The following is a 20,472-nucleotide window of genomic DNA, read 5'->3' as shown; positions in this document are numbered from 1 at the left end:
TAGACGCTTTTTGCATTTTAGGGTGGTTGAAAGTTTTAGAAACAAGAATATCCTGCCTAACTCTTAGCTCACCCAATTATCCAGTCTGAGCAATGGTGGTGGTAACAATTTTGTTATGTAGTTATCCTCATTTAGATTAAGTGGTCAGATAGTAGGGTTCTTTTGACACACAGCACCCATCTCTTAAAGCTCTCTCCTCCTTTCTCAGTTCATTTGATTTATTATTATTATTATTATTATTATTATTATTATTATTATACTCATTACTTTCTTAAAATTATTAGTTGGGAATTTAATTTTTAGTGATATCACTATTTAACTACACTTGAAAATTTGTGTTACATTTTATGAAATGATTTGCTGAGAACTATTTTATTTTCCAGAAATCTAAATAAAAAAGTACTCAAACCTCAGAAGTGCATGTCATGTAGGAGATACTGAGATAAAGCTAGACTGGAGTAAAACACTGGGCATGACATTGCATCATGTCCTTGTACTGTAAATAAATATCCTGAGTGAGGGAATAGTCCTGGTACTGGAGAAGGACTTTGAAATACAATGATGAAGTCATCTTTATAAACCTATTTGTTTATCTCTGTCTTCCACTTCCCTTCCGTTTCCTGTTCCCTTCTTTTCACTTTATTTAGTACATATTATAAACTAAGAATTTTCAAGTTGTGGCACCAGGAGGATGGTTGATGCTGACAGACAGATGTGCCTGTGCTCCTAATGACTTCCTTATTTGTGAGGCACAGCTCTTCCCAGGACCAGTTTCTGGGCTCAGTAAAGTGAAACTGTTCCTCTTTCCCTATCTGTCAGTTACCCTATGCTTAACGCTGCGTTTGTGGCAGAGAACGTAACACAGTGCAGAAGCTTGAACTTGAACTGAAGGCAGACATGGGAAACAGTGGGATGTTCTCATAATGACATGCGCTTGTGTTTCTTTGTTTAGGATCAGACTCTGTGATTTTACTCAAAGTGAAAGAATCTCAAACTCCAGCTTCCAGGTAAACCTAGGGGAAGGGTCGGCCATTTCCTTCCTTAGCTACAGTTCTGCACTGACAAGTCACATGGCATAAAACTGTGTGTTCAAATTATCTCAGTGACTTCCTGTCCCATCCTTTTCCTCCAGCCTTCACTCTTCATTATGCTTCCCACCATACTGAATTTCCATGGTCTGCCTTCCATGCTGTAACCACAGTTATCTTTCTAAAATTCATATCTAATCAGTAGAGAGCTTCGATGATCATTAAATTATTAAATTACCTCAAGGATACCTTAGTAACGTTAGGATTAAGCCAAAACGGCTACGTGTGAGAAAAAGAACGCCTTCACAAGTCTTAGATTCTCTGGCGCTTTGTTCCTTTAACGAGTATTTATTGAGAACCTACTGTGTGTCAGGTATTTGTATAGACATTAGGATAGTAAGCGTGACGAAGACTCCCTGTTCTCAGGGAGCTGCATTTTATTTTTGTGTTTGGTGTTTTGTTATTGTTGTTTTTGAGGCAGAATCTCACTGTGTAACCTTTGACTGGCCTGGAACTTGCCATGTAGACCAGGCTAGCCTTGAACTCACAGAGAGCTGCCTGCCTTTGCCTTCCAAGTGCTGGAATTAAAGGTGTGCCAGCACATCCAGTTAAAAGGAGCTTCATATTATTTAAGATAAGAAACAAGTAGTGAGCCAGAAGTGGTAATTACCAGTGCTGTGAAGAGTAATGAAGTCAGGGAGACTAGGGTGGGGGATGTTTATCTAAAGTGGCTAGGGCAAATCCGATCAAGTGCCAGCAGACAGAAGTCATGGAGGAAGCCGTATTTGTAAATAGATTGGTGTGTGTGTCTCCACACACCGGATGACTACTCTTAGTCTGTAAGCACACTTCGTCCTCTGTCACTGTTCCTTCTGTCTTTAATGTGCTCTCTCCTTCAGCTTGCCTGACAGTGGTCTAAAGTTCAGCTCAGATGTGATCTTCCATGTAGAGCTTTGTTTCTGGGGTTTCAAGCCCTTCTTCCTCTGTAACATTCCGTAGACTGCTCTGCCTCAATGGTGCGTAGCCTTGGTAGTGTGGCTGCTCGAGTGGTCACAGTAGCCAGTGTCCTGAGATGGTCACAGGTGACCAAGGGCTGTCTCAGTCCAGTCCCCTTCTTGCAGCTCCCACGCTCATTCTCAGCTTCAGGCATTCTTCCAAGTTCTCCAAGTCTTCCAAGGAGACTTTATTAGTTAGATTCATTATTTCTTACATGGTGTTTAGAGTCAGGGCTAACCTCTGCTTTTAGCTTTTTTGGCCTTCATGTAAATCTGTTACTCTCTTGACCCACACTTGTCAGTATGGAGAGTGACGTAAAGTCGGTATGGAGGTAACCCCAGCACTTAGAGAGTGGAAGCAGGAGATCAGGTCATCCTCATGTACACAGTGAGTTTGAACCCAGCCTGGACTACTTGAGACCTTGTCAAGTGATGATGATGTATAATCGTAAGATGCTTAGTGCTTTCAAACGTGTCTCACAGTAAACAAAAGCTAGGATTCTTTCCTGGAAGACGGTGATATTAGATAGAATACTCCCAGTTTCTCATTGGTTCTTTACTAAGTAAGTGTGCCTTTCCTTTATGGGGGATTTCTCCTATTGACTTGAAGCATGAGCTATTTAACAAGGCAAACGGGGTGGTGTCCTTGGCTGGATTAAAGCTGCTTTTACAGGATTTGGCTGCTTGGCCTCTAGGTTTAGTTTCAGCCGCTGCCTTTTAGTTAAGTTCCTACAGTGAGGACCTGCCCTGTTTGCCCAGAATGTGGCATTCACACCTCTGTACTCTATACACTCTTGAGTCTTCTGCCTGGGATTCCCTTTCTTTGCTTGACCACTGATTAATTCTGGCTTTTCAAAATCTGATTCAGATGTTATTTTTTTCTAGATGGTGTCTGAGTTTCCCAGACAACATTAGAGACTCCACTCTCCCTGTATCTTTACCGCTAATATCTTTGCATGTAACCAACCACCCAGTGCTGATTTTAGTGCCTCACATGTGGTGGGTGCTTAGTAAGTCAATCTTTCCTAAATAAGTGATCTTCCTAGAAAGCCCAAGTGCCCTCTTAAGTAGCCCAAGCACTCAGTTTTCCTTGTTATTTAATGTGTTAGCATCCCGAAAGGCATTTCAACGTGAGAAGAAAAAAACATAGTCTGGAACTGGACCAATAAAGCTTATAATACTAGTTGTTCCAATACAGATTGTCCTTCTGAACCTCAGGGTGGTTTTGTTTTCTGTAAAGTATGAGTAATAATTGCATGTTACATATTATATTGAAGATGAACTAATGTGGAGATTCTCATGAGGCTTAACAACATATAAAACTGGGCTGGAGAGATGACTCAGAGGTTAAGGGCACTGGCTCTTCTTCCAAAGATCCTGAGTTCAATTCCCAGCAACCACATGATGGCTTATAACCATCTGTAATGTAATCTGGTGCCCTCTTCTGGCCTGCAGGGATGCAGGCAGAACACTGTATGCATAATAAATATTTTAAAAAAAACATATAAAACTACTATAGCAGTTTTACATACAGAGCACTGAAAACAGCTTTGTTCAAATATGCTTGTAGCTCTTACTGTATGCCTCAATTATATAAGAAATGCTGTGTGATCTCATTAGAAATGCAGTTCCCTAATAATTGTCCTTCTTGAGCCAACAGATACCTCAGTACACTGAAGAGAAGTACTTGCCCCTACATTATACATTTATTCAGCCATCATGGGTCTGTTCTGTACCAGACAGTATTCTAGCTGTAGAGGATACAGTAATTTATAAATAGACAAAAATCTATTCACAATCCAATTTGTGTTTTGATAAGGAATGCAGACGAACTCCTGACCTGCTCATGTGAAACCCTGAGTAATTGTCTTCCGTCTTTGTATCATGTAATAAACATCATCTCGTGTTGGTTCATTTTCTTCGTCTTACTCTAAACCACACTGCTGCTGCTGCTGCTGGTTTTCGAGCTGTCTGTCTTGGTTGATATATCAGGTGCTCATCGAGCCCCAGGGGAGCAGCTCTCATTAACCTTAATGACAGTGAGGAGGCAGAACAGTGCTCTTGTTGCCAAGTCACAGCCTAAGGGTGACTAGGGACTCGGAACTCTAACCCACTGTGCTTTACACACCTTGAAGCTGACAGGAAGTGACGTGCACAGAACCACAGAACTAAATGGAGCTAAGTCTCCAACTTTGAAATTGGAGCTCCATTTACTTGTTTTATGGACCTCAAAGGTTTCCTTTGGAAAAGTGTTCATGATAGATCCCTTAGTTAGGGGGTTGCAAAGAGAGAAGGCAGTTGAGGGGGAAACCTCTGTTAGAGCAGTTAGCATATTAGTTACTATCGGGCACTATGGGAGTCCCCAATATAGATGGCAGGCTGAGGATTAGTTTAACCATCTAATAGGTATAGCTGTATATAGTTAGACTATCTCTGTCTCCAAAAGGGAGCAGATGAGTAATCATAAAAAAATCTGTCCTTAGCTAGTATGACATAATATGGTTAAAAGTGTCTGAATACTATGATTGTGACTTATCAAAAAGAAATGGTTAGTTTGGAATATTCTATCTATTAATCTTTGGTTAGTGGTATTAATTTGGTTAACCTGTATTTTAAAGAGGCATAGGTAAAGAGTTACTTGAGTAAGTCATGAGCACCTGTGGGACCAAGGTGAGCAGCTGAAGCTTACCTAGTTTAAATTTGTAATCGATGCAATGTTAAACCACTAGCTATGAGAAAACAGTAATAACCTGTGTCAGGGTATACATAACAAGACATACATACAGAACAATTGTCATAAGTACATGAGGAGAATATCTGATAGTACATTACATTTCAGGATCATGGGCAGAACTTATACAATTAATAATAGAGCATTTTTTAAGGGCAGTCCAACCCCTGGGCTGGAGAGTTCAGTTCAGAAAAAGGGGTACGTGACAAAGGGGCTATAGAAATCTCACATGGTCACTTCTTGCAGATATGGGGTGAAGCTGGGGGTCTTGAAGGCTGGAATACAGTGGAAACCCAGGAAGCGCAGGCAGTTTCAGGCTCTGTGAGACACGCAGTGTAGCAGCAGAATTTTCTGTCTCATGGGCTGGGGCTGGAGGGCGTGACGCAGGGCTGGGCCGGACAGTACATCGTGTGGGCTGGAGGTGGGGTGTAGATCTGCAGCTAGACAGCATGTCCATAGTCCAGAGGACGAAAACCTGTAACTCTTTAAATGGTTAGAATTTCTGCTGGGAACAAATATGTGTATCAATGGTAGAACATGCAGCCGAGGAGTTTTAAAGATGAGGAGTTTCAAAGAGGAAACTTTGTCTCTTAGGTGTACCTGTGGGATAGTAAATGCATGGTTAGCAGATGAGAGGAGGGGGTTCCAGGCCAGGGAGAGGGAAGGCTCCTCCCCACCCAGAGGAGAGAAGGAAATTTTGTAGGTGGGAGATAAGAACTGTAGTTAGGTTGCATTCCTCCCAGTCCTTCTTGGCTTGTGAGCATTGGCAAATTTTGATCTCCTGAAGCTTATAAGAACCTTCTTAATAGACAAAATCTTAAACATGTTAGCAATATAACAGTGGTAAATTTTGTCAGCAAAATTATGAATCCTTGGAGCCTCAACAAAACATCAGGATAGCCAGAGAATGAAATCTGAAATGTGTCATTTATACACCTCTCAAGTCCCATTTATTTTTTGACAAATATTAATAAAATATTTAGAACAGAATTATTACTTCTAATCATATTTCTATAAGTTTTATATCATTGATGAACAGTTCATCAAAAGGATCTGGATTTGTATCAATTTATTCATATTCAAAACTCAATATTTAAGAATCTAGAGGTAAATAAGAGCCTGTATTCAGACTGGCAGCTTTAGAGCGCCTTTGTCCTACAGCTGCCCAGTATATGGTATGACCAGGCGATCCAGGATTCATAAAGGCAGGTCAATGTCCTGTGAAGACATGTAAGCATATCCTCTTCCTGACATTATGAAAACATCAGGACCTTTTCAAATACCAGTGAGAAGATCATAGAGGCTTAGGTGTAACTTTGAGGCTTGGCCTGGGGGTAATAAGGAATGCCTGTAGTGGGGGATATGAAAAATTAACCACCAGTTCTTAAGAGCTCTTGGAGTATATGTAAGGCCATTGTCTATATATGAGCTCTAGGCATTCTTAAAATGAAAAGCAGTGAAATAAATGGTGTATTACTTCTTATTTTATAACTGTAAACCATAAGGATGTAAGCCTTGTGGGTGAGCTTCCTAGGGAGAGAATTTGTAATTGTTGGACAGACATAAGAAAAGGTACCAGTATATCCTGTAGAGCTATCTGCCAATCTATAGACTCATAAGTTTCATAGTTTGATATAACTATAATATCATCTGTGTAATAAATTGTAAGATATATGTATATACATACATAGATACATATAGGTTGGGGGACTGTAAGGAAGCTATAATTGACAGTTCTGATAGTTAATCTGTATATATAAAAGGAGGAACTCTGTTCAATGAATGAGTCCTGGATAAGCAGAACTCCCATTTCCTGCTCTGGATGTCAGCTTTGGCCTCCATCATGGCAGGGTGAGTAGGCAAGCTAAAAGTGAAATGCTGACAATCTTTATATCTGTGGCGATTATTTTTTTTGATTTCCGTGGATGGCCGTGGGAGATGGCAGGCCAGGCTGTGAGATTTCCCTTGGCTTTAATAAATTTTATTTAATTTATTAGGGTCTTGTAACAGTCTATAAGCCTGATTTTCCTAAATAAAAAGATATTGGGGTGATTTAAGGGCTGGTGGGGGCTTTATATGACCAATATTTAAGTTTTTCCTCCACCAGGCAGGTAGCAATTACATTTCTCTCAGCATTTAAAGGTCATTGCTTAACCCAGATAGGAGCATCAGATTTTCCTGAAATGTGGTCAGCAGTGAGGGGGATAGTGGCTCCTAGGACAAATCCTGATAACCTAGGCCATGTCTGTCATTTATGATTTCTGGAATAATGGGCTTAATTATGCCTTGAGCTTGTTTACTCAAGTTCCTTTAAGTTTAAAACCCATCTAATGCATTGGAGATGATGATATTAGTTCACAGCAGAGACTAATGGTACATCCATTTGTTACAGTATGCCTCTTTCCCATAGTGTGTTAGGTATAGAGGATGACATGGTCAGAATATGTCATAATTTTATCTATCTGACCATCTTAATATTTTTGAGCTGCTAGTAATAATATTAGGTTGACCTAGGCCTATAAGAGATGAAGGAGTAATAGTCTTAAGTACTTGGCAAATCTTTTCCTGAAATATAAGAAACAACCGTGCTTATGTCTAGCAAGCCAATTATTTTTTCCCCTGTATTTTAAGTGTTTAGTTGGTTTGGAATATTTAATTTCCTGAACCCAGAAGGCCATATCACTGGAATCCACACCAACAACTCCCTTTGGTGCTGCCCTGCATGAATCTGAATTGTTTTTTTGTAGAGGGTTGTACAATAATCTTAATTTCTTTAGTAAAGTCAGGATCAAGCTTAACTGGGACAATTTTTATACCTTGTACAGCAGAGGAGCTACAGCCTATATTTAGCCCCAGTGTCCCTTCTGGGGAGGTCCACAGACTCTTGTGTTAAGGCATATAAGTCCATTCCTAAAGCTTATATATCTCAGACCTCAATAAAAACTTTATCCATAGATCTAACAGGCATACATCCTCAGTATCTCTAGGTTATTACTGAGATTCATGTATTATTTATAGCATATCTAGACGTTTATGTGTTACATTGATCTATCCTAATAACTGGCAATTCATATATCATAAGTTATTTTTTAACTTTCCTAAACATTCTCTATGTCTAAACCTTTATATCCCTATAAAAACTTTACATCCAAAAGCATCTATGTATTAAATTTGTCAGGAGAAATAAGTGATTGATTATTGAGAATAGCCAATGTAAAGTGAATTTCTTTTAATAAAGGAACAGTAAAAGGTCATTTTGAAATCTGTTAGGTGAGCTATCTTTTACTTGAAATTGAATAGTAAGACAAATTATCTTTAAACCTGATAAATGGAAATATAATCTAAATTATCTCAGAGCATAGTTTGGACAAAACCCTGGCAATAAGGGGTATGGCAGTTTTGTCCAAAGCTTAAACTTTTAAATGTTAGGGGGCTAAGTAATGAATTATATGAAATTTAGCATACATAGCATGTATATAAATATGATTTTGTATACATTAGAGAATTTGATCATTAATGATGATCAAGTTTTAATTTGTATTCTGATAATTATCTCTAAACTTAGAACTTAGGTCTTATACCTGTGAGGTTTAGCCTTAAAAATATTAAGTTTGTACTGAAGTTATTTTAATATAGAAACAGGAACTCTTATTCAAAAATATAGTATATGAGAAGAGTAACAATTTAATAAATCCCTTAAGGTGTATCATGAAATGAGATAAGCACAGTAAAAGGCCCAAACTAAAATGGAGAATTTTTTTTTTTTTAATAGCAGTTGCAGCCGGTTTGTCCAGTCCCTATCAAGCCAGATAGCCACCGGGAGTGGCAAGGTGAGGAGAAGGGTGGAGATGACTCACAGGCAGAAGTGAGCTGAGATGCAGATAGCAGATAGTTGGGTTCAGAGAGAAGAAGGCAGATGTTTAGGATTCCAATCCCTAACCGTCTTTGGGGATCTGATGAATCCATAGAGGTCGTAGTAGGGCGTCCCCTAACCAGGACCTGTTTTTTTGAAATGAGTTAACTGAAGTTCTTGTACTTGGCCAAGATTTTTGTAAATTACCAAGAACTTAAAAGTCAACCCAAAAAGAGGAAAGAGAAAAGAACACTTTTTTAGGAGAGTTAGGAGTTGCCATTAGTTTTCAAACTGGCTCTGGCTGTGAGGCTTGCATAGTTATTTAAATGAAGTCTGGCTGCTGGATCAAGCTTCTAGTTAGCAATTAGAAGTTTACAGCTCAAGTTAGCCTTTGGATTTCAGTTAATTTTAGCAAGAAAGGCTGTTTGTAGCAGGACGCTGCTGCTATATGGAGAACATAGTGAACTTCATAGCTCTAGTTTACGCTCTCAGGAGGTCTTGTAGTGTGATAAAATTGTGTTACCTCCTTGTAAGACCCGGAATGAAGTAACAGCAGGTTTCTCCCTAAAAGGGAGGGGTTAGACTCTCTGCCGCTTATCATAGTCTGACGGTAAATCAATTTCTTAAGGTTGACAGCTTTTAGGGATCTCCTAAATCTTTCCTTAGGTTTTTAGGAGTTTTTATGGAATTAAGATAGTCTGTTGCTTCCTTATCTAAGCCTGTAAACAGACTGGAGCTGACTGAAGTGCCTTTCGTCTTAAGCCTATGTCCTGTAACTTATATCAGAAGCTGTTTCTCTTCAGACTATTGGGGGGCGGGGAGGTATTCATAGCTACTCACCGCTCCAAATGGGGGCGTCGGTGTCCCCGGGATCTGCAGCATCCTTCGGTGAGGACTGATTGTAGCTGATACTCCAGAGATCTCCCAAAATCGTTCCTCTCGAAGAGTTGAGCCTCTAACTGGGCAACCCTCTGTGAAGCGATACCCCTCTCCCTGGATATGCTCCAAAACTTACTTCCTATCAGTCCCCTGAGTACCTAAACAGTTAAATCTGTTTGTGGCGCCAGGTATCGGGGACTATGGGGGTCCAGTCCCTCGATAGTCCCCTCCCAGGCTCCTGGAAGAATCTACAACCAGCTGATAATTAATCTTTGATGAAAAGAAATGAATCTATGTACACGAGAAACTCCCTAGTCCATACACTTTATTATTCTGTGATAGTTCTCTCTCTACACAGCTTCTATTCTGCTCTCATGTCTAGCTCCTTTCTTGTCCGATTTCTCTCTATATTTATCTGCTGTCCCCTCTAGGTTCTATCTTAATTCTTTCATCTTAGTGCTGTCCCTTCTAGGTTCTCATCCATCTAGTTCTTTCCCATATCAGCTCCTTTCCCATCTCCTTCTCTCTCATCTGGCTCTTCCTCATCTTGTTCTTCCCCATCTGGCTCTTCCTCATCTTCCATCTCGTCCCTCTAGTCCTCTCTTCTAGCCCTTCAATCTAGTTCTTCCCCATCTCAGTTTGTTCCTCTCAAGTTCTTACCCATCTAGTTCTTCCATTCTCTTTTCTCTTCTCCGTCCTGTGCCCTGGAAGTCCAGGTATAAAAAGGGAGGGTCTGAGCTAAATTGTGTAAAGCTGTTACTTAACGTCCACCTCACCTAGGTGGTGTCTCCTTGTGGCATTTCCCTTAAGTCAGGAGACTTGCATGTGGGCTGTTAGTCCTTGGAAGTTGGGCGTCAACCTAGGCGGTGTCTCCTGTTAGTCCTTGAAAATGGCTAAGGGAGATACCTGATTCCAGGGAAAGCCTTTCCTGAGGCTGTTCTCCAAGTTCCTGGAATATGTATGTCCAGAGAGTGATCAGTCCACATTGTTAGCCCTTCTAGGAAAAGTCAACTGGGAAAACTGAAGGCACACATGATTTTCATAACAGAATACAGCTGATATATAGTGACTTTGCCATAACCAGCTGAGTTCTTATGATACAGTCCTGCGGCCCGCAGCAAGTTACTTTGTGTCAGTTGGATATCTTTTATTCCACAATTGCAAAGTAGTTTTACAAACAGTTTAAGTGATCGCTTTTGTTGGTGAAAGTATTTGAATCTCCCCTTAACTCCTGTTTATTTTCTTTCCCCGTCTGTAGTCCTGCTTTCTTCCAGGCAGAGCTATGGATCAAAGAATTGTAAGTCATTGTTTTTTATATTTTTTCTTCTCATTTTATTTTCATTTAGAAGGAAATTAAACAACTCAGATTATCCTAATTATTTTTTACTCAATAAGAATTACCTATTTGCTACAGAGAGAGTTCCAGGACAGCCAGGGACACACAGAGTAACCCTATCTGGAACAACCAAAAACCAAAACAAAAAGAATTGCCTATTTGTACTCTTCAAGTATTGGGTTTTTAAGATTCTCTTAGAGTTACAGTAGTTTGTTTTTTTCAGATTTTATGTATTTTTATTTGATGTGTATGAGTGTTTTGCCTGCATGTATGTGTGTGCGTCTTGTGAAGAGGGTGCAGGATCTCCTGGAACAAGAGTTACATTGTGAGCCTTCATATGGGTACTGGGAACTGAACCCAAACCTCTGTGGTTCTTAACCACTGAGCCATCTCTCCAGCCTGTTAGGAGATTTCTGTTTTCAGATTTCTCAACTGTGTAACGACTGCTGAAGCCAGATCGAATTGGGAACTCTTCCAAAGTTAACGCTGCATAAAGGAAAGTAGATACCTTTATTTTGTCATTAGATAGACAGTTGAGTTGTTAGGGAGTCTAAGAAGTCACTGAAAGCATTTAGTTTAAAGCACCAAAACCTTTTCAGTTTTCCTTAGCCCCTGGTCTTTGTGAGTCTAAATACACAGTATTTAGCTGTAGCCTTGACAGTGTGCCGTTTTCTCTGGGGCTCAGTTCTGCTTTTGAATTTCTAGAGTTCAGCTTTCCTCGCACAAGCCTTCTTAAGGCGCACGCTTTTGAATGAGACTATTTATTTACAAATACCCACAGAAGTCACACCTGTTATACTTAAATTACTCCAGTAAGTGTGATAGCATAGTTTAAATAACCACGTTGTTTTACTGTGTCTTAAAACGTAAGTGTGCTGAGGTCTGAGTGAGTCTGTATACAGTGTGAGCTCTATGATGCTGGTTACCACAGTGATTGCAGAGGCGTGGTCGGGTATGGTCTGGCTGTGATGTGGGTATGATGCTGCTGCTCGTTTGTTTTCTAGAACGAGTGTCTATGACTCTCGAGCCCGGGAGAGATTCCGCCAGATTGAAGAGCAGAAGGCACTGGCATTGCAGCTTCAAAACCAGGTGAGGAGGACCACGGAGGTGGTCACAGCCAGCAGCAGCTTCAGTCACCGGGGATCTGGCACCCTCTTTGGCCTCCTCAGAAACCAGGCACCCACTTGGTGCACATGCGTACATGCAGGCAGAGGACTCACACATAAAAAATAAAAATAGGAGCTGGAGAAATGGCTCAGCGTTTAAGAGTACTGACTGCTCTTGCAAAGGTCCTGAGTTCAATTCCCGGCAACCACATGGTGGCTCACAACCATCTGTAATGAGATCTGGTGCCCTCTTCTGGCCTGCAGGTAAACATGCAGGCAGAACACTGTATACATAGTAAATAAATTAAAAAAATAATAGAAATAAAATAAAAATAGATGAAATGTTTTTTGAAAAAGACTATGAAATAAATAGCACATCTAGGTTGAAACTGTTGGGGGTTAGCTGTGCTTGAGTGATGGCTGTGTGCTCATGTCGTAGCATAGCATTTATTATAAATGGCTTGTGTGCCAGACTGACTCACCTCACAGAAGTCCAGTGGTCGATTTCTTTGTCCCGCTTATTGTAAAGTTCTGTCTCCAGAGATTGCAGGAACAGGAACATGCAGTCCTCGATTCCATAGAACTGCACCTTCGTGTACCTCTTGAAAAGGAGATTCCTGTCACAGCCACCCAGGAAACCGCAAAAAAAAGTCACCAGCTAACTGATAGTGAAGACGAATTTCCTGAAATTACAGAGGTAAAATACACACTGAAAATTACAGCTGGGTGGTGGTGGTGCACACCTTTAATCCCAGCACTCGACAGGCAGAGGCAGGTGGATCTGTGAGTTAGAAACCAGCCTGGTCTACAAAGCAAGTTCCAGGACAGCCAGAGCTGTTACACAAAGAAACTCTGTCTCAAAAAATCAAAAAGAGAGAGAAAGAGGGAGGGAGGGAGGGAGGGAGGGAGGGAGGGAAGAAAGGGAAGGAAGAAAGAAAGAAAGAAAATTCCTACAGTAGAGTGTAGTGGCACACGCCTTTAATCCCAGCACACCAGAGGAAGAGGCAAATGGATTTCTGCATTTGAGGCTAGCCAGGTCTACATAGATGTTCCAGGCCAGCCGGAGCCGCATAATTAAATCCTGTCTTGAAAAAAAAATCTACAATTGCTTTTTGTTTAGAAAGGATGCTATGGGCAGTTCCAAACATAATTCAGTAGAGTACCTACGTTTAAGTTGTATTTGTATAGCTATACTTTTATTTGTATTATGCACCAATGTTTACTTATAAAGGTGATTAAAAATTGTTAAGATGATTATGGATGGGTTTTAGCAACTTCAGTGAAAAAGCATGTAGTACATTTATATATTATATTTCAAAAAATAATTTTGTTACTGGGTTTGGCTTGGGAGATTTTGGTGTGTTTTGAATTGAGCTCACCACTTCGTACATACTGGTTGCACCCCCAGGCTCACATAGGAAATCATTTGATAGCACATTGTGAGCTGAGAAGTATTATTTCTTTTTGTGTTTTTGTTTTGTCTTATTTTTTAATTAGCATACAAAGAAATGGGTTTCATTATGACATTTTCATACATTGTTTTACATTGTTTTTGTAATGTTTCTTTTCTTTTTTTTTTTTTTTTTTTTGTTTTTCGAGACAGGGTTTCTCTGTGTAGCTTTGTGCCTTTCCTGGGACTCACTTGGTAGCCCAGGCTGGCCTCGAACTCACAGAGTTTTGTTTTTTTGTTTTTTTGGTAATGTTTCTTTTTAAGCAGTAATCATTGGGAACGTTTTGGAAGATACTTAGAAGTCTGTGTTTTGAAATCCGTGTCTTCATTTCACACCTCTTTCAAAACACTGTTGGACCTGGGATGCACTTGGTGGCTATAGCAAGCTTGCTTCACTCGTACAAGGCCCTGGGCCCTGCATTTGATTGCCAGCACCAATAATACGAAAAAGAACTACGTGTAACCAGTGACCATCCCATCTTATAGTTGTACTAATTCCATAGCTTACCTTTAAAGTAAAATGAAATACAGTCTGTGAAAAGTGCATCTGACTAAAAGGTGCTCCCTTTGACTCCATGGCACCTTTGTGTCAGCTTCTGTTTCTTGGGGAACCGTTTGAACTAGAAATATAAAACGTAAAGAAGCCTTTTAAAGAGCTTGGAAGATTTGAGCAAAGGTTATTGCAGTCTTCAGGAGCTGATAGGAAACCAGAATCTGCACACTGTGTGAAAAAGAAAGAGAGGACTAGGAGGGTGGGAGGGAGTAACCAGGAAGAAAATGTTAGATGTAAACAGACCATGGTAAACCTTGGGTAGTTGACTATCATAAGTACAGTCTGGGGACTGGTGAGAAGCCAAACCATTATGTTTGATCTTTTGTTTTAGGAAATGGAGAAAGAAATAAAGAATGTATTTCGTAATGGTAACCAAGATGAAGTCCTCAGTGAAGCGTTCCGCTTGACCATTACACGCAAAGATATTCAAACTCTAAACCATCTAAATTGGCTCAACGATGAGGTAATCTTGCACTTACTTATATGCAAATAGTAAATATTAAATGAAAACTAAGGGCATCATCTCACTGTTTCTCCAAATGTGGTTTAGATGACACCTGCATCTGAACCCCTCTCCCCGGCCTCTCTGTATGAACGAATGTGGTACGGAGAAGGGAGGCCTTCTGAAATGCTTCTGTGTGCTTTACAGGCTAAGTGCTCCTGATTTCATCTGCTCTTGTACATACTGAGGGAAAGGCCGTTCACACAGGGGTATTCTCACTCGGCTTAAGGCTCCTGCTCTGCAGTTCATATAGCTGAGCAAATATTTAATGTCTGACCTTTCTGCAGCATGAGGGAATACTTGGGATCTCTAGGCGGGAACCAGGTCTACTTCCTTTTCCTCGTCTCCTGGCTTAAGGTTACTTACATTGTTCGTGATAAGCTTTCTGAAGTAGCCTTCATTTGTTCATGATGTTTTTAAAGATGATAGTAAAAACATTAAATTGTTTTTATGTTGTTGATATGTAGCAAGAGGGGGAATGACTGCACCTCCCAGTTCCAATTAAATAGAGTAATTAAGGCATGATCTTTAAATTGACCTGTCTTCACCCTAGACCTTTAGAAACCTATTTTACTTTAGAAGGATTTACTCCTACTTTTTATTTATTATTATGTGCATATGACAAGTTGAGCATATGAAAAAACAAAGCACGGGAAGATGAAGAAATTCCCAGGGTCATAGATGTTACAGTAACTAGCAGAGTGGGGCTCAACCCAGGCACCGGTGGTCACTGTAGGCCACTGCCTCAGAGTCTTGAATTGGATCTGTTGTGGGATTCGATGTATAGAACTTAAGACCATGCATCGTGCCCAAGATATTGATTTCCTCGGGGCCAGCGGAACTGCTCCATTGTCTATGGCAATGGTTAGTCTAGAAGATAAGAATTTCAGAGGCCTCTCACTCCTTGAGTACTATTTTGACTAGCAATGGTAAGGAACACATGATTTAATGTCTGTTAGAAACCTCACTCATATCTTTTGGCTCCTCGGGTAATAGAACACTGGATTAAATTGTAATGGAGAAGAGCTCACAGAATTAACGAGGAAAAAAAAGTCAACAGTAATCAAAAGTGTTCTCTTATAAATTATTTTTGGTCTATAATCATTTACCATTTCTCTTTTTCCTGCCACTGCTGGAGAAGGAAGTCAGTTATTCCAAAAGGACTGTAGCCTGTTGGTTATAAATCGGGCAGAACCTAGGGGGCAGCAGTGAGTAGGATATGAGCTGAATTCTTGCCCTCTACTGTGGCAGTTTGCTTTGAGAGATTCCTTACAGAGGCAGCATTCATCAGGGCCTGTTTTCCCTTCCCCAGACCCACCAGAGGCTGGAGTTGGAGCATGGAGAGTTAATGGCAATGACATGATTTAGGACAGATTTGGGGAGGAGAGAGTCCTTCTCCTTATCCCTACCACACCTGCCTAGAATGTTGGAAAGAGTGCTCTTCTTCTGAGTTCAGAGTATTAACTTTCAAAGCAGGTGGAAAGTCATACCTTCAAGATGATAACAAGAACTATTTTAAGAAGCACCAATTTTAAAGTATCATATTTCTTAGGCTTAAATAGCCAACATTTTGATGAACTATTAAATATGCTTAAATTCTGATATTTATTTTACAGATACTTTTCTTTTTCAATTATATTTTTTCAATTATATTCTTCTCTCAAATAAATATTCTTGTAAATAACCATTTTTGTTTTGTGTGTCCTGTCAATATTTTAGGATATATTAAAATTCTCTGTAAATAAGGTAACTCATAAATTATTCTTACCCTTGACAGAGTAAAATAAAAGCTAGGTAAAGAAAGGAACCAGATTTAGTTTTTAAAGAAAATAAAACCGTCAGTTCTCCAGAAGAAAGGAAGGGAGGGAAAAGGAAAACCCAGGGCCAGCAAGATGGCCAAGCAAGCAGAGTTGTTGGCTGCCAAGGCTGGTGACTGCATTTGATCCCCAAGACCCACAGAGTAGGAGAGAGCCAACTCCCACAAATTGTCCTCTGACCTCCACTCATGTCTGCCATGTGCATCTGTGTCCATACATACATGTAAATAAATAAGTGTAATAATAAAAATAAATAAAATCCAAAAATCCTGTATTTGGGATATTTTTAAGCTATATGCTACCTTCTCCCTCTTTTTCTTTTTCTTCTCTTTTTTTTTTTTTTTTTTGAGACACAGTTCTACATAGCCCTGACTATTCTGGAACTATGTAGACTAGACTAACCTTGAACTCAGAGATCCACCTGCCCTTGCCTCCACAGTGCTAGAATTAAAGGCATGAACCACCACTCCTGGCCCTTGATCTCTTTTTAAAAAGAAAAATAGAACTTCATGCCTGTTTATTCAGTAGATTTTCAAAAATGAACTTATTAAATTCTGTATAGCTTCAGAGAACTAATTTGAGATTTTTACTGCCACATTAGAAAACCAAACTTCTCAAAAACAGACTTTGGAAACTGACTACCCTGTAAAGACTAGGCACTATAAAGGACTGATAAAATTGATACTGTAGGTGAGAATTTCTATTCTGGATCAGTAAATCTGTCATTAATAATGTCTAAAAAGAAGAAAGAGAAAACATACCTGCAAAAGTAGATGGAAAGTAGGCATGAAGAAACAAGCATTTTCAAATGGATGTCAGTACCAACAATTACTAAATCCTAGAGATTGACTTCCATGACTTCTAAAATCATTCACCTTTAAGAGTCTGTGTTAATCATTCTGATAAGAGGGCTGTTTTAGGTTAGGTTTTTTTTGTTTGTTTGTTTTGTTTTGTTTTGTTTTTTTTTTCTTCTTTGAAGGCCTGAGCATTGTTTGTTTTTGTCTTTTAAACTGTAAGATAAGGAGCTGGAGAGATGGCTCAGAGGTTAAGAACACTGACTGTTCTTCCAGAGGTCCTGAGTTCAATTCCCAGCAACCACATGGTGGCTCACAACCACCTGTAATGAGATCTGGTGCCCTCTTCTGGCCTGCAGGGACACATGCAAACAGAACACTGTATACATAATAAGTAAATAAATCTTTAAATAAAAAAAAATAAATAAACTGTGAGATAAATTTTTATTTTATTTTATCTTATTTTGTGTGTGTAGGTGTTTTTCCTGAATAGATGTTTGTGCACTACACACGTTTAGTGCCCACAGAGACCAGAAGAGGGTGCTGGATTCCTTGAGTTAGAGACTCTTATGAGCCACTATGTGGGTGCTGGGAATTGAACCTGGGTCCTCTGGAACCAGTGCTCTTAACTGCTGAGCCAGCTCTCCATCCCCTTGGGCATTGTTTTATAGATCATTAAATAAATTTAGAAATACATGGAAATAATTTAGGTATTTGTGCAGATAAAACTGGTTTTGCTTCTGCTCAGGATATTGTGAAAGGGAAAGGTTTACCCTTTCAACTTCCCTAGTATACTAAAAAAGAAAGAAAAAAAACCAACAATTTTCATGCATTGCATGAAGGTAGTACAGCAGTGGTCCCTGAGAGCAGTGAGATAAGGGGGGTATACGCTGTAGTTTATAAAAACGTGGTGTGGAGGTACAGCAGTGGTCCCTGAGAGCAGTGAGATAAAGGGGGTATACGCTATAGTTTATAAAAACCTGGTATGGAGATACGGCAATAGACACCCAAGTTGAAGCATGGAAAAAGAAAGATGGCAGGATCGTCAGTGAGTCCCGGGATGTTGTTGAGCAGCCTGAGTTTGCGATTGGAATCCCAGAGGCATTAGCAATGTCTATAAAAAACTGTTTAAGAACTAGCGATGGAAGGTGTCCTGAACTTGAAGCCAGGAACTGACATCTATGAAATTTAAGATATCCAGAGTAGAAGAATGTCATACTAAAATGGATAATTTTAGCCAAAAACCAGCACTAAAGAGAAAAATAGTCAGTGCAGCGAGCAAGAGAGACAGACAGACACACACACACATTAAGTGCAGAGGGACAAAGAATAATTTGTTAGGATCCACACAGGCCCTAAGACATAGAGGACAAACATTATCTATCATAAATATCCTTTCCAAGTAGACTCTGCTCTCCTTTACTTCTTATCCCTTGTAATGTGTACGCGTGTGCACATACCAGAGTGCATGCGAAGTCAAAGAAAACTGCCGGGAATTGCTTCTCTCCTCCACCTGTGGGTCCCAGGGATTGAACCCGGGTTGTCAGGTTTGGCAGCGAGCACCGTTACTCAGTAAGCTGTCTAGCCCGCCGAAAGCCATGCTTTCTTACATAGTGCTGATAGACCATTACCAGCAGACAGGTACTGAAGACGTGTTACTTGTCCTTCAGGCACAAAAACATGAAGTGAAAATGAGTCTGCAAAGGCATGAAGAGATTAGGAGTGTTCTCATCTCTAAAGAACGTTGACTAAAGTAGCACTAAACTGCATTGTTTTAGTGGAACTTACGTAAGAAGCAGATGTTTGATAATCGTAGCATAAAGGAGAAAACAGAATTGAAGTTCCTGCTGACTACCATCAGATTCTCCCTTCTATATGTAGTAGTATAATGTTATTAACACAGACTGATAACCTATGACTAAAGACCTACATAATTCAAATCTAGAGCAGTGACCGAAAACAAAAGCAAAAGTACAGTTATAAGCTAAAGTGCAATTCAGAAATCCAAAAGAAGGAAAAAAGATAAAAAAGAAGAAATGCTATGAACGTAAAAATGAGTCTAGTAGTAGATTTAACTCAGCCTTATCAGTATCAAATCAAAATGATCTAGACCAGCCCTGTCTGGTAGCCATTTTTAGAGAGGGGCTGGATGTGTCCTGTTGGTAGAATGCTTGCTTCGCATGTATGAGGCCCTGGCTTGGACCTCTAGCACTAGAAAGAAGAAAAGAAAAAGAACTATTAAAAGTTAACTCTAATTTAATGTTTTATTTAACCCAGGTATATCCAAAATATGTCATTTTTGGTTTATAGTCCATATTAAAATATTAATGAGTTATTTGACTTCCTCTTTGAAGTAGGCTATAAATTTTACATCTTCGTTTGTAATAGTCATAACTCAAATTAACCTTGGCTAGTTGCTATCATATTGGACAAGTGTGAGTGAAAGAAATAAAAAAGCATTGGGTTTCAAAGTAGAGATTATTAGACTGGGTAAAAGAAAATTGTCTATAAGAATCGTCCTTCCCTGCACTCCTAGGAATTGAACTCAGGACCTGTGAGTGTTAGCCATGTGCTCTGTAGTGAGCCACACACCAACCATACAAGATGCTATTCTGAATGTAAGGATACAGATAGGTTTACAAATTAAAGGATGGGAAAAGTTATACCATGCAAGCACTAATTAAAAAAAAATAAAGTGACTGTTAAAGTATTCGAAGTTTATTTTAGTGAGGGCTGTTAGCAGTGATAGGAATCTCACAGTAATAGAGGTCAGTTTGCCCAGAAAGCTTCACAGCCTAAATGCATAGACACTTTCCTGACACATTGAAAACGTGAAGCAACACTGGGGGAGGTCAGAGGAGGAAGAAGAAAGCTGTTGTACTGCTGAGCTTCCCACACTCCGCTCTCCCTCCGTAACCGCTAGATACGCAGAACTCAGTCCAGGGTGAAGCAGCAGCGTGACAGTCCGTCTCTGCTTCGTTTGTCCTCCCAAGAGCCTAGTCCCCAAAGCGTTGCTAACAACGAATTTACATGGGTGAACTGGAAACGAGCAAGAGGATGTGTCTGCCCCTTTTGGGGGGTGGTGCGGGGGTGTCTACTTTGTTTACAATCCCGTACTGATTATTACCGGTTGTTTTCGAAGTAAAATAATCCTGAAATACTAGGATGTGGTATTTGTGACTTCACTTGGGAAAGAAAGGTCCGGGGAAATCTCACAGCCAGTGTGAGAAGAGGGAGGAACTAAGGTATTCTACATAGAGAATGCAGATGCATTGAGGCCCCAGCTGACCAGGTGAGCTACCATTTGTAAGAGAGAGATGCCTTTCAGCTCTGCACCATTGCAGTAGCCTTGTATACAGAGACAGTATTCCTGTTTAATTCATTGTGGGAAAGTAAAAAAGTAAGGTTATAGGGAAGTACCGTGTTAA

The 20,472-nt window shown here is 39.9% G+C and overlaps 1 protein-coding gene across 5 annotated transcripts in view; it reads left to right on the top strand.

Moving 5' to 3' along the window:
* The window catches only part of Senp1 (SUMO specific peptidase 1), a 67,175-nt gene that overhangs the window by 35,283 nt on the left and 11,420 nt on the right, over nt 1–20,472 (top strand). For all 5 annotated transcript variants that reach the window (XM_052748819.1, XM_052748817.1, XM_052748816.1 and 2 more), the window contains 5 exons: nt 953–1,007; nt 10,745–10,783; nt 11,827–11,911; nt 12,470–12,625; nt 14,263–14,394. In XM_052748819.1, the coding sequence (XP_052604779.1) occupies nt 953–1,007; nt 10,745–10,783; nt 11,827–11,911; nt 12,470–12,625; nt 14,263–14,394 (467 nt within the window). The remainder of the gene's footprint in view (nt 1–952; nt 1,008–10,744; nt 10,784–11,826; nt 11,912–12,469; nt 12,626–14,262; nt 14,395–20,472) is intronic.

This window comes from Peromyscus californicus, unplaced genomic scaffold, assembly GCF_007827085.1.
Source record: "Peromyscus californicus insignis strain IS unplaced genomic scaffold, ASM782708v3 Scaffold_20__1_contigs__length_68692818, whole genome shotgun sequence".
NCBI classification, from domain to species: Eukaryota; Metazoa; Chordata; class Mammalia; order Rodentia; family Cricetidae; genus Peromyscus; species Peromyscus californicus.
Note: the sequence above shows the minus strand (reverse complement) of the source record. Positions and strands in the feature narration are given on the sequence as shown.